The sequence below is a fragment of the Caretta caretta genome, chromosome 9, assembly GCF_965140235.1.
Source record: "Caretta caretta isolate rCarCar2 chromosome 9, rCarCar1.hap1, whole genome shotgun sequence".
NCBI classification, from domain to species: Eukaryota; Metazoa; Chordata; order Testudines; family Cheloniidae; genus Caretta; species Caretta caretta.
In genome coordinates this window covers 85824885-85839776 of record NC_134214.1, presented here as the reverse complement: position 1 = coordinate 85839776, position 14892 = coordinate 85824885, and the positions used below count along the sequence as shown (strand labels likewise).

Sequence of the window (14892 nt, the reverse complement as noted above, 5' to 3'; positions counted from 1 at the left end):
GGGGCAGGAAGTTGCTGATTAGCTTGCTGTCTAGGCCAGGGGCAGCAGTTCCTTGGCCTGGGTTCAAAAGCTGGCAGTCAAACCGGGAGTACTGGTGGCTATTCTGCTTAGCATTTCTCCCTTGTACTTGCCAGGGAGATCCGTATCAGCGGTGGCACTGGGACAGGGACACAGTAGCAAGGATTTTGTGGTGGCCTGCACTACCTATGTGATCCTGGAGAAGAGCACGTGATGCCAAATGGTGCAGACAGCTTAGGTGCCACTGCCCTCACTCTGCTTCCTGACTCCAACCTCCTAGTAAGTGACTGCCTCTTCAGGGGCTGGGAGCTGGGGGAAGGAAGCTTGTGGTTTACCCACCCTCCTTGACTCTCTCCCCAGATGGATTTTATATACATGTCCATTCAGAACTACCCTCCTAGCGTGACTTGTGAATGCTTGTGCCAGGCTGGTCCCCTACAAGCCATCTCCCAAGAATTACCTGCAGGAATTTGGTGCACAGCATTTGCAGACTGTCTGTTGGGGCATGGTGATCTAATTAGCAGAGATGGGGCAAAATTCATTGGATAAACTGTTAGGAATTAGTTGCCTACCTCTAGCTTTAAGAGGCTAAGAGATGCAAGAGAGGAAGTGAGTACGCAGAGTGGGAGTGTTTTGGCCATTGGAATGGGGTAATTATCGCTAATGGGATTAGGAAGCTTCTGCTGTTTGTTCTGCTTTCCTAGCCCCATTGCCCCCAGTCACTGCCAGCTGCAGCATGCTCAGGCTTGGCTCATCTCTCTGTGCCAGACTATGTTTGCTCCTTCTCTATGCTGAATGCAGCAGTAGACAAGAAAGGGGTTAGTGGATTGTTGCTTGAGCTGGCAGCCATAGGTAGTGGAACGGCCCAAAAGATGAGAGGGAATCACATGATGTTTCTGGTGAAGTGAGGGGCAACTGCAGGCCCATGCAGTTTTCCACTGTTCTGCCCCAGCATCCTCTCCCACACAGTGGATAAGTATGAGTCTCACATCGGGAATTTCTGCCTCTTGTAAAGCTGCTCTCTTTTTGGATGGCTTCAAGGCAGTGATTGCATTTCTCCACCATGCCCAGTAAAAAGTCAAGCTAAACATTTACAAGCCAGCAAACCTATTATTAGCTAGTGCTTTGGAGTAGAGAGGGATCAGCAATAAAACCCAAACAGTATCCCCACCGGTTGCACCTAACACACAATCCTGAGAATTTGTTTAAGCATAAGGAGCAAGCAGAGCCATTCTGTTCATGGTGCAAGCAGTGGGGGCCACCCTGAAAAGAGATTGAAACCTTTAAGTAAACTTATAAAATGTCTCTCCACTAAACATAGACCTGCTAAGGGGTTTCTGAACTGCTCCCCATTCCAGGCTAACTGGTCTCTGAACGGTGGAATATATCCTTATGCATACAGCCTACAGACAACGATAACCTTGCTCTGTTTTTTGTTTTTAAACCGTTCTTTAGGATTTGATTGCAAATCCTAGATATTAAATAATGGTGCTTTGAAGGAAAATACCTACAGATGGTCTAACACTGCAGATTCTGGCTATTTAGTCTCATTCTTATATTTATAGTCTCAAGTTCTCTTTGCTTTATATGGGGACAAATCAGCAGCTGGTAGAATGTGTTCTAGCTTCACTGAAGTCAGGGGAGCTAGGACAAGTTACACCAGCTGAGGACCTGGCATATGGTGCTTTAATATTGTGGATAACTACTGTAACTGTCACTGGCTGTGAACCAATGAATTATAAAAACCCAATGGATTTTTTTAAATAAATCCTGTAGAGCTGTATTGACTTTTGATAGACCCCTATTGACTTTTTTTCCACAAGGACAATGAGCGCATCTTAAATATTGGCTACCGAAAGACACATGGTTAAGAGAAAATGCATGGTAGATTTGTTGTAAACAGAGTGCATGTTGTTTATTATTTTGTATTGGATTTTCAGTCCTGGTTGCTGTGTAGAAGTACGGAGTTACTAGATGGCTTACTGATGAAGAATGGGAGTGCGGGGGAAGGAAAAAAACACAAGTTTTTCTTTACAAGATTTGAATTTCACATAATCACATTAACAATTTTGCTAAATACAAGCATGTTTCATTCACATACAGCTAAATACAGCGAGGGTTTTTTTTTCCACATTTCATTACAGTGCATAACAGAAAGCAAGGAAAAGTGTACAGTATACTTTATTCTGGAGGTTCTGCGAAATTCCAGTCCAACATGCAGATTGTTTTAAATCTGTGACCTGTGCCACAAAAAGTTTTTGTTTTCCTTTGTCCTAGAGTAAAAACTCCTGGATGTTTCTTTTGAATGATACCACCATCTGATTTCTCTAATGCCTCTTGCAGTAGTCAAAGCACTAAAACCAGTTGTTAGAAAAGAATGTTTATCAAAGCCTATAAGGTTTTTCATTTCAGAAAAAGAAAAAACAGCCCAGACTTGTACACATGACTGTATTACGTTGTCTATTGTTTTTATAAGCTGCCTAGAAAATGCAAGGAATTAGAAAACAGGTGAACACAATGCTCTTTTATTCAATATTAACCATTTCCTTTTGTTTCATTATTTTTAAGTAGTTAGTTTCAGATAGCACAGATTTTTGTCCTCAGACTGTACCTTTTTTGAACTATACTTACAATACAAATTCAAGGCTTACTCAAAGCCTGGACAAGCTTTTTTATGACTTTTCTAAATTTTATATTTAAATACTAAAAACCCAACCCCACTTACCGAAATGTAGATTTTTTTTATCATTTAAACAAAAAAAGAAAAAAAGAAAAGGAAATGCAGTGAAAAGCTCAATCATTTTCCCCATTAGTGAGATCCTGCTATGCTGGCTCATGAGACTTTGATACAGGAAACATGATAGGCCCCAAAAGTTTTACTTCCTTCGATGTTCACAGAGTATTACTTGATTAAACCAAAGTCTCTATATTTAAGACAGATTGTTGTTTAAACTAGAAAATCTGAGACCACTTTGAATGGGGGTCTTAGAGTTAGGTCAGCAAACTGAGTACAGTTATGACCTAATCAAGATTGACCATTGGTATTCAGAAGTAAAAGGCTGTATCATTTCCCACAGCCAACCCCCATTTCAATATCCTCTAGATCTACGTTCGCTGGCTATGAATTCACAGTGGCATACCATGTTGGCTCTCACCTGCTGAGCTCAAGGATTGCAAATGTTACTAGAAAATTTAAAGGTAAAATATTATTCATTTTAATTTGTTTACAGCTTTTATACTTAAGCAATGGTCTTGTTATTTTTATGATACTATTGGGCTCAAATAGTACAAACTACAAGAACGGATCTGAAGAGAGACAGATTCAACTTGTCAGAAATCATACTCTTATGGAACATGGTACCTTAGAGGAGCAATTAGAAGTACTTTATTCTTGTCTACCTGGAGGCCTGTATTCAAATGCTGGATCTCTTATGTGGTTTGCCTAATCCCTCATAACCAAATTAACAGTTTGGCTTGTAAAACTCACAAACTTGAATAAATGTCACTTTACGTTTTGCTAACATGTTGATCCTCCTTGGCACAATGCAGGCGCATTGTTACCCTTCTGCATTCCAAAAGCTTTAGTTAATACAGTACTTACACGAAGCAAAGCTGAAATGGTAGATGGTGTTCCCAGAAAACAGACATTTAATTATAGCCTTTTAAAGTCAGCTACCTGCCCAGTGTAGGCCCCATCTTGGGTAGAATATAAATAAAACAAAGAGAAGACTTTTTCTCCTATGCTTCTCTCTTCTTCCCTTTTCACCCTCTCAGACACTTTAGCTCTATACCCCTCCTTCCACTTCCTATTTCTCTTCTTCCCCAGATGCCAGTAAAGAAAGCAACACAATAAGAGCAGAGACTGCTGCCCCTAGCCCCTGCTTTCAGTACTGGACCCAGCTCTTTCCCTTGTTCTTTAAAAGAAAACTCCACCTTCAGGGATGTATGATGCTCTTGCTTTAAATCTTTTTAGTTTTCTTTTGTTCTTTCCTTTTTTCCTAAGGAGCAATGTAAGTTTACACTGAAATGCTGCCAACATCACCCTACTTCTGACAGTAAGACAGAAATATCTGCATTCCCCACCTGGCTGCTAATCACTGGTTACCTTGACCCAGCTGTGAGATACTGGATGTGAGGATACACTTAGGAAGCTTTATACTCATGATCTGTTAATTATATTGGAAATCCATATAGTCGAGGTACTTCTACTAAAATCATGGAGAGAGATAATAAGTATTTATAAAGTCATCTGATAATTATAATTGGAGCTGTCATGCTGGACTTAGCCCTTAGTCTCAGCTAGGCAGGGCAAGGAAAACACCCCTCTTCAGGGGGATGGTGATGGTTAAGTTTTAGTTATCAATAAAATAACCCTTATTTTCCTGTTAAAGTACCATACTATAGTCTTAGTCTATGTTTTAACGAGGTACAAGAACATGAAGCCCCAAAAGTGTGTGTGCCATATCTGTAAAATATATTTCTTTTGAGTTAACCCTGGAAGTAACATTCATGAATGGCAACCACGCTATATTCTAATCTTCCTGGAAATAAATTGTTGATGCAAACCAAGATTTTCTCTCTCCTCTCATGTGTATTGTATTAATAGACTTTTCAGACTGTGGCTTCAACACATGGCACACAAAAACAGTACATGTAAAATTCCCTGTTCTGTACCAGCTCATTCAGATCCTCTCTTGTTCTTATGCCTCCTGTCTCCTACAACATAAACATGCACCTTTGTTCATTCTCACATAGGTTTGTAGCCCCCCCAATTCTGAAAGAGGTTATTTGGAACGGACCATTGCTTTCCTGGTTCTGTTCCTCTGGTGTCCAAAACAACGTGTGAGGCCATTCACCATGCTAGAGTTACAATCCCTTTCCGTCACACTGAGTTCACTTAGTAGAGTATGTTTGATTAGTAGAGTTCATCATAGCTTTTCTCACTAGAAGTGATTAGCACAAGCATCTCCTATCTGATTTCACCACCTCTTCTGAAGAGTGCACTACGTTCGGTACAAACCCACTCTTTACCCCTTCCCAGCCTTCCTGGATCGAAATTTCCCCCCTTTTAACAAGCTCATATATATCTCGAGTCAGGTCGGTGAAGGCCTTCTCCACGTTAATGGCATCCCGAGCAGATGTCTCAATGTACTTCATGCCGTATGCAGCAGCTAGTTTCTCAGCCTCGTGTCTAGTGACTTGCCGCTGTGTGTCAAGGTCGCATTTGTGACCTACCAAAACAAAGACAATCTGGTATGGCTGGACGTGCACCTTTGTCTCTTCGAGCCACTCATGGACGTTCTGGAAGGACCTGCGGTTTGTAATGTCAAATAAGAGGAGCCCGCCTACTGAGTTTCTGTAGTAGGCTCTGGTGATGGATCTGAAAAAGAACCCCCCCGCCCAACAAGAAAGTAAAGATCATTTTAGAAGTTGAACATTCTGGGGGCAAGTTTTGTCCTTTTGTTGGTGGTGGCTGAAATTTTCCTTTTCCCAAACGTTTTTGACCAGCTCTATTTGTTAGCAGGTAGTTGGGTTTGAAGATTTATAGTGAAAAAGGGGTCATTACGATCATGTAGTCTGACCTCCTGCATAACAGGCCAAAGAATTTCACCTGATAATTTCTGCTTCAAACCCACAACTTCTGTTTGGGCTATAGCATCTCTTTTAGAAAGACAGCCCATCTTGACTTAAAGACTTCAAATGACAGAGAATGCACCACTTCCTTTGATAGCTTGTTCCAATGGTTAGTCTCCCTCACCGTTAAAATACTGCCTTATTTCTACTCTGAATTTGTCTAGCTTCAGCTTTCAGTCATTGGCTCCTGCTGTGCCTTTGTCTGCCATCTCAGAAGTCTTTTCCCCAGCTACTCCACGATCAAGTCACTTCATGTTAAGAGACACTGTACCATACACCATGTACCTTCCTTAAAAGGGGTCTTCTTGGAACCAAGCACTCAGCAGGTTTTAGCTTTTTGTAAGGCAAAGAGGGCGTTTTCAATGGCCTGCAGTAGACTTGGAAGCTGGAGCCTAGAAACATTGTGAAAAATCAGAGGCATCATCTACACGCACAGGCACGCTTTTGTTCTCTTACGGCTGCTATAAGCGCCAACACGTTGCTAAGGAACATTCAAGCCGCTCTCTGGGGCCACATCTACTTGAAGCAACTTGGGGACAGGGATATTATTGATTGTTAGCAATGATACAGTTTAATAATAATGCTGGTTGAAAATATGGGGAACAAATTCCACTTTTTTTTTTTGGTCAAAAATGTTAATTTTTTCCGTATACTGGTACCAGCACTATTTGTTCGTTATAATTTTTGTTGCCCTGCAAGACTTGAACTCACGGGGCTAGAGCCACAGAAGACTTTACGCTCCTAACTGCCACTTTTGGCACCTAAGTTCAAAATGTAGCCCCTCAACCCCCTGCTCAGTTGTTGCCTAACCCTGGAGGCAGCCCAAGTTCCTGGGCACCGAAGTTTCCACTGCTAAAGTCTCTGCCCGTAGGCATATGCAAATCCATCGAAGCTCTGCCACTGCTGACAGAGATGGAGTGATTAGAGCACTCACCTGGGAGGTTTAAGACCCGAATAAAAATCCTCAGTCTGCCTAAGGGGGGAGCGAGTGCCCGAACCACGGGGCTGTCGGGTATTCTGGGGTGGGCTCACTCGATCTTTTGTGTTGCAGCTGTTTCACTTTGTATAAAATACTTAAAAAGTCATTGGGCCAGAGAATGAATGACTCTATAGCCGTGGGGTTGGTGCATTCTCCCCGTAGCCCCAGGTTCCAGTCCCCTGCTCCAAGGACTAGCTAGGTATTTTATACAACGCGGAACAGTTTCAACAGGAGAGATGTCTGATGTGTATGGCCCCTTCCTGCAATATCCTCAGCAAACCTTATTGAATTAAGTTTGTGTCTTTGGAGTCCATTGTATTACATGCAAAGGTGAATATTATTCGGGGCTACATTGAACAATGTGGCAGACAAGAATAGGCTTTTGAGACAATAGGTATGACATGGATTTCCTGGGGAATCACTAGGGGGAAGAGAAGGCAAAGTCCCCAGGTCCAGTTATGCAAAAACCCAGCCGTTTGAAGCTCTGCCCTGAGGAGAGGACTGTTGTCTGCTGATTACATGTTCCCAGATCAAAGGGCCAAGCTGGACACAGGAATGCTGGAACTATTCATGGTTGTTCTGGTTCTGAGCTAAGGTGGTTATGAACTTGTAACCAAAGAAAAACCCCTTGATGGGTTTGGAAGGACTGGCACCTACCAGAGCCCTTGTTGGCACTGGGGTAGTGATTGTTAATAAAGAACCTACAAGCATGCTAATAAACTGTATTGTTGTTAATGTTTTCTCTGTAATGCTTTTACCTTAAGAATAAATGTGCTTGCTTAGAAAGAGCTATGGGGTAACTTGTAACTGTTGACCATTACAGCCGCTCATGGGCTTTGAAGACAATGGAATGTGCAGATGTTGGCCTGGTTAAGCAGTCTGGGGATATCACAGGGCAGATAGGGAACTGTGCAGCCTGGAAAAATCCCAGTCAGGAGGGCCATAGTCAGAGATGTGGTCTCTGCCCAAGAGAGGTGATGGCTGAGGAGCTGGAAGCCTACAGTGGGTGCCCTTGGTGCACCATGATGGGGAAATAGAGATGGAGTTGCCCTGAAGTGGGACAACCGCCCCCCAGAATACCTTAGCCTGGTGATTAGGGCACTCACCTGGGGTCAGGTCCCTGCTCTTGATCAGACAGAGTGGGGGCAGAAGCAGGGTTTCCCACACCCTGGCTGAGTGCTCTAACCAGTGGACTGTAGGGTAAAAGGGGGTCACTTTCTTCCCCTCACATGTTCATGAGAAAGGACTAACCTGCTTTAAGCACCTACTGCAGGAGAGGGTTCCTGGCTGTGAATCCTGAGTGGAGGGAGGCATCTAGCCACCTTTGTCGGGGCAGGGCTTAGGCCTCCTCCTATTGGGTAGCTTAGGTGGCTCCCTGCTCAGCGTGTTGGCTTCTGGCTCCCATTCTTAGGCTCCTGACTCTCCATCTGCATTGTCTAGGGAGCTTGGGGACTGAGGACTCCAGTGGGCAGCAGGGCACCTAAAGTTAGGCATTGCAATGCTAAGCCTAAGTCCCCTGTGTGGATCTGGCCCATGGTAACTGAAGCACCTGGATTTTCAGGTGGAGAATGAAAAACGAAGGCCCCTATAAATGTTTTACAATCCCCAGGCATTACTAAAATGAGTGTTGTTTTTCTTTTCTGTACAATATATGGCATACAAGAGTCTGACCCAACTCCCTTTCCTGTCAAATAGGAGTCTCTCCATTGCCTTCAAAAGAACTTGGCTCAGGCAGTCCCACAAAGAATGGCTCCTACATTAACACTCATGTGGGCTGATTTGCCTGATGGAACAAGCCCAAGCTTACAACGAAGTGTAAGAAGGGCACTTTGATTGGCATTAGGCCTCTTACTTTTGTTTCCAGCTCCACTGAATTACGGCATAGGTACTTGAACCTTCTACTGATTTAGGCCCCAATTCAGTCGAGCACCTGCTTTTGCTTCACTGCTTTTGCTATTAGGCATCTAGTGGAAAATATCAAATGCCAATGGACTTGTGTCCTTACATGCCTGAGGTCTGACCATTCACAGGTTCTCTGTTCTCACTGCTGCAAAAAACAACATGCTGGGAACCGTGAGGCACCTTACAAGAGCTTTGTGAGTCAGGGCAGCTGCACGTGCAGCTAGAACTGTGACGTGAGAGCAAGCCAATCTGTGTAGTATTCATGCTGTAAACGGAACTACTACAAAACCAGCCCGTGAAATTTAGCCCGAGCAGATTTACATTTTGATGACAACTCAACTTGAGTAAATGCCAAAGAAGCTGTAGAATGATTGCTGACTGCTGCTTTCTGTGCAGATTAAGGGATCCGCTGTCAATCAGGAAGCAAGTATACACTTCTCCCTGGAGAAGGTCATGCTCCTGAACGCTCTTTCCTTTGTGGGATCGTCCTATTTCATGACGGAACGTATTGCTGCTCTTTTATCGTGGGACAGGCACTGATTTCTTAATCTAGAGCAACCAGAATCATAGTGAGGAGTCAGTGGGTCCTGCAAAATCTTCGTGTATCCAGAGAAACTGCCCCACAAATGACTATTTGGGGCTTCCAAGTTTTGCTTTATCAACAGCAAGCAGCACTGCTGTAGCGTGATGGGAGAAGAGCCACAGGGCAGAGAGAGAAGAGAACTGAGAAGAAGGAGGATTTCTTGCCTATGCTATAGATAATCAATGCCCTCTCAAGTCTCTGGCTCAGATTCCCTTTCATGGACACACCCCCTGCCAACCCCAGCTTCCATGTCTTCGCTACAGCAACTCCATTGTTTGCATACGTGGGAAAAGTAATTTTTAGGGTAGTATTAAAGACAAAGATGAAAATAAGGTCACTCTGATCTCATGGCTATGGCTGCTGGGTTATTTCCTCTGGTTTTGTAGCTGTGCTGCTCATGGACCTGGATTAGGGTTAGAGTTAGGGATACTTCCAGCATCCTGGAATGCTCTTCCTGGACCTGATTCTGATCTCAGTTATTCTGGTGTAAATCAGGAGCAACTCCACTGAAGTCAGTGGCTCAGTCAAAGTGAAGCACATGCTTGAGTGCTTTGCTAAATCAGGGCCCAAAACAACATGGTCTGTGGGAAAGCACTGACTCAGGCTGGCTGCTTGGAAAGCCGTATGGGGCCAACTTTTGAGACGCACAATATGCTGTGGAGAAGTCTTACCCAGCGTGGACCTAGCTGGTTTGCTAGCCCAAATGTCTGTAATTCTGTGATTTCATGTCTTTTTGCCTTGAAGGTATTGCTGAAGGCCAAGCGATTGTGTACCATTAACAAGAACAAAAGACTTTGCAACCTGTGTTATGTGAAGATTTGTGCGGCCATCTGCAGCCCAGCTGTCTAATTCCATCAGGTAGCCTTCCAGCCACTTACAGGAGACGGGAAAGCTTCAATCAGCGATGGCCTCCAGCTGGGAGTCTCCTGCCCAGGTGTAGAGCAGAACAGGCAGAGAAGCTAATCAAGATTCAAGAATCGGTGGGCCAAATGGGTGGAACAGCAGTAGCTGTAAATGGGGACAAGTAGCTGAGTGGTGTAATTTGCCCCCATTTAGCATTCAAGTTGTGCATAAAACAAAGGGTAAGCAGCCTCAGTATTCCCACTATTTCTAAGGCTTTAAAGCAAGGAAAAATTATTGTAGGGGGAAAATCTTTCAAGCCTTCTTTATGCAGCGTGGGGGGTGGGGGGCGCAGTGGCATAAGCTCATTTTTAAAAAACTCCTTAACAGGTCACCTTTACATTCCAAGCTGTAAGGACAGAGTCTGTATCAACTGAAGGCTGGGAACTGCCCTCTCCCAATGGTATAAATCTGGTGTTTCTAGCCCTGAATGGATGCAAGATATCAGACCTTAAACATGTCACTTGCTAAGGACTGAACATTGTCTATCCCGGGCCACAGCCAGTGTCATGTGAGCAAATGGAGGGAGGGATTCAGCCACTGAAATGTTTCTGAGTCAGGTTAACAAAAAACGGCAGCTTTTTGAAGCTGCTCAGAGGTCTGGAAGGCTGGAAGTGGCCCACCAGGAAGTTGGATGAGTGAGCAGAGTGCAGGTGAAAGAGGTATGATAAATACAGTTATCACATGGCTGCAATTTACCATATGGTTCTGCAGTGAATCCCGTGGATATCCCCCCATATAGTTCTTTTCTTTGCTAATGAAGTCACATTTGCTACCAATTAGTCTCTTAAATTACTAGTCCCCATTCAGTATTCAGTGCTCGAGGCTGCAAGGCATGCTACCACAGTACTCTCCCTATATGTAGGAAGGTAACTGTTACTCACAGTCAGCCTAAAATCCTTGAACTGGCCTGGTTGATCTCCATCCCATAGTCTAGAGCCTTCACTGGAGCTGCTGCACTTTTGACAATCCAGTTGCATAGTTAGATGCCTCAGCTAAGGTCGTAGGAACCTAACTTTAGGCAACCATGTTACAAACGCTTGGCTGCTGTTTCTTTACACCAGCCTGTTCCATGTTCTTCCTTCACCTTCCTGCTTAAACTGCGTTTTTGATGTGAAGAAGGTAACAATCTGCACTGAATTTGCCTTGACTTTCTGTGCTTGGTGAACATTTATGTCTGTTCCCATAGCTAACATGCAGAGATCTGTTTTGATTTATTTTCACTTGGGCCAGTGGAGGCAAACAAGCCTTGTTATGTTTCAAAATCTTCCATTCATCCTCCGCAGTACAGAGAGAGAGGCTGCATGCTTCTGTATAACTTGGGCAAACGTTGATACACGCTCAGAATGCGTATTTTGCCCACTACATCTTTTTGGGCTCAGCAGAAAATTAAAGACGAAACCTTCTCTGTGCCATTGACTTCAGTGGGAGTCAGACGTGAACAAAGCAAGCAGGATTTGGCTCTAAATGGAACTACATCTGAGTCTCTGTGTTACAATTTATAATTTTGGCTTGCTCAGTATATTGCACAGATACTTACAAATCAAGTCTGAAGATGGTATGTTCAGTGCTACATCTTGCTGCTGGATATACTGTTTAAGAATTCCAGTTTGCATAAAATAGTATCAATGGACAAATAATTCATAATGACACCAAGGGACCATATTTCAAGGCAGAGGCATTAACTGCATTTCCTGGCTTCCAAGGGCCTGATTTCTCACCCGTCACATATGAACAATGCTGGCTTTTCTAATCGGAATTGTACTAACTCTTTCGATTTCATTCATTCCCCCTCTGAGGTTTGAACGTATTGTTCTGTTGCGTCAAAAACCAGAGCAGGCTCACTGAATGGAAACCCACCTAGTTCTTTGTGCAAAAGGCAAAGGCCTCATAGAAAAAGGTGAACAGCTGCTAGCTAATTTCATTCCCTCTGGGCTGGGCAACACCCCCGGCCAAAGGGGAAAATCTACAGATTCCCTCCACCTAAAAAGCCAGCTCTGGTCTCCAGCCCAACAACCAGGGACCAGCATTTTCTCCGTGTCCAGGTGTCCGAGGGTTGCGTTAGGGGCGAGCCCTGGGGCAGCCAGGCCAGTTAGATTTGCTCTAGCCCGGGCGGGGCTTGCGGCCTTCCCTGCTCCAGTGTCAGAGGGTTGCCCAGGCCCGCCTAGGGTCACAGGGAAAGAGGGAGGCCTGGGATGCGGCCCCTGCAGCCTGTGGGCGCTGCCTTGCCCACGGGCGCTGGTGGCTCCCAGGCTAGCTGCTTCCATCCCCTCCAGCTCAGCCCCCCGGAGGCCGCGGCCAGGGTGCGGCGAAGGGCCCTGAGCCAGGCCCGCGGGTGGGCTCCAGCTTTGCGGTCTCGCCTGGCGCGGGCCGGCTGCTCTCCCCCGGGCCGCCCGTGCACCCCGCGGCCAGGCTCCGCCGCCCGGCCAGGGCAGAGCAAGGAGGCGGCGCTGGCTGGCGGGGCTTCCCTCGGCAGATCTGCAGGCTGGTTCCCGGCGGGCGGGCTGCCGACCAGATCCCACCGGCCCTCCCTCCTTCCCTCCCGCTCCTCTCACCTGAATCGCTCCTGCCCGGCCGTGTCCCAGATCTGCAGCTTGATCCTCTTCCCCGGCTCGATCTCCACCAGCCGCGAGAAGAAATCCACGCCCACCGTGGGGTCCGAGACCTGGGCGAAGCGCCCCTCGGTGAAGCGGCGGATCAGGCAGGATTTGCCCACAGTGGAGTCTCCGATCACGATCAGGCGGAACTGGTAAAGCCAAATCGCTTCCATGCTCCCCCCCGCGGCTCGCCCCGCTCTGGCCTCGCCCGGTGCAATGCAGCCTCTGCCAAGCGCCTAGCACAAGGCACGCACCTCACAGCCCATGCCGAGCCCGGAGCGGATGCGATGGAGGCTCTGCGGCCAGCAGGTGCCCCGCGGTTCTGCTCCCAGTCCTGCAGCCGGGTCCAAGGGAGGCACCCAGCAGAGGGCGCTGGAGGGACACTGCCCACCAGAGGGCGCGCTGCCTCGCCCGCACTGCCCACCAGAGGGCGGCCCAGTCTCACCGCTGCTGCTGGGTTCTGGAGCTCTGATTTAGGAGAGAAATACAAGCGCTACAAGGGCAGGTCTGCGTGGAAGGTGGAGATCAGGGATGCCTTCAGAATGCATGGGATCCGTCTTCCCCTGTCCAGTCATGGTTTCTGGCTGCTGGGAAATCTTCTTGGGGGAGAGGCGGGTGGCAGGAATGCACCCCCCCCCTCCCTCTGCCTCCAGTTCTGCAACACACATGCAAGATGTCTCTGCTGGAAATGCAAAGGTCAGATGGTCTCCATTTTGCCCCAAGCCAGTCTAGATTTCCCCCTTCGCCAGCTTGTTGTTTTGCTTTTTAAATCAGGATCCGACATGCATTTTGCTACTGATCCGTATTTCCTTTTGCAATTGCAGAGAAATGCGTTTGTAATTCACTGAAAAGAACTTGGCAGTGGCTGGCCTAGATACAAAAGCAGAAAAGGGGTTGGATTGAATTTCCAGCTCTCATTCAAGGGCTCCAACCTTCCCCCTCCCCCCCCCCCCCCCAGTGTTTACACAAATATCTAGAGCTATAACTCAGCAGCCTAAATCCAGGTCAGCAACGAAGGACGCCAAGAAAAGGCTCTGATCCCCCCCTTCGTTACCCCTCACCAAAACAGACTCCACCCTGCATACAGGAAGATCAAAGCCTCCAGGCTCAGGAAGTCCGATCTTGATTAAAACAAAAAAACAACCCGATGCTAGAAGGCTTCCTAGGCTCTATTATTCTGTGCCTCCAAGCAGGCATTACCAAGGGGATGGTCCTCAAGGGCACCTGACTAGCTCCAGAGAAGAGGTTTCATTTCCCTGCAGCCAGAAGAATTGTAGCCCTTCCTCCAGTGTGGACTTTAGTCGCAGAGATGCCCAGGGTTGTAAAGATGGAGAGCTGGCGAATAGGGGATGCTGGGGATCACAGAGCTGATGAAATGGCAGCAACATCAGCACCAAACACTCTGACTCATCATTGGCATCAGCAGCTACTGTAATCCCCAGGATAGAGGAGCAACCGCCTTCTGTCTTACTCTACCACATTGACTAGAAAAGAAGCTACTCACCCAAAAAAACAAAACAAACAAAAAAACCCAACCCAAACACAGCAAAGATCCAGATTTTAGCTGAAGACAAAGGAAATTAGCAAATGGATCAACCTGGTAAAATAAGGAGACACGTTGTGCAAGGCTCAGCCACCTAGAAATGCTGGCAGTGAACATCTAACGGTATCATGATTTATTATTTCTATCTTGGGAATACCCATAATGTGCAAGGGGCTATCCTCATGTGTAGAAGCCACTGTCCCTGGCCCAAAGAGCTCACAATCTGGATAATGATGATTTTAACTGGGTGACTAATGGAACACTTTGTACTTGAAATAAAATAGTTATACAGGTCTATCTTTGCAAATGTTCACCCCTAAAACAAGTGGCTAATGAAAAACATTTAAATATCACAAAACTTAGCCAACTCATTGATTAAATGTGCCCACTTTTATTTTAGCAGTGTTTTGAATGAGCATTCCTGTCTGTTACACAGTGCTGAGCATAGTGAGGCCCTAGAAGCAACAAACAATACTCTTTTGAGCAACATCAGCGTGCTTAATGCTGTCCAAACAAAACTACAGAAACAAGCATCTTACATTGTATCTCATAGCTTTCATCCTGAAGTTGCACACAGCATTTTACACATTTAGAAGTAGATCCACCCATCACTTGCAATGCAGCCATCTCTGGAGTGGAACATGGCAGCTCTTTAACACCTCATAACTGCATCATACATCAGAGCCACTTAGGACAAGCTAATTAGATTATAAACTCAGGGCGGAGACTATCGTTA

General features: G+C 45.9%; 1 protein-coding gene across 2 annotated transcripts; it reads right to left on the bottom strand.

The window, feature by feature from the left end:
* Nucleotides 1-1907: 1907 nt before the first annotated feature.
* Nucleotides 1908-14030, bottom strand: RAB39B (RAB39B, member RAS oncogene family). Of its 2 annotated transcripts, none has more exons than XM_048863422.2 (3): nt 13814-14030; nt 12572-13483; nt 1908-5398 (listed from the first exon to the last, which is right to left on the bottom strand). In XM_048863422.2, exons 2-3 carry the CDS (start codon nt 12784-12786, stop codon nt 4972-4974), a joined length of 642 nt encoding a protein of 213 aa, XP_048719379.1. In that variant the 5' UTR covers nt 12787-13483; nt 13814-14030; the 3' UTR covers nt 1908-4971. The 2 variants fall into 2 exon arrangements, with proteins under 2 accessions (XP_048719379.1, XP_048719380.1); XM_048863423.2 differs by having other exon boundaries at nt 13838-14030.
* Between the last annotated feature and the right edge of the window lie 862 nt (nt 14031-14892).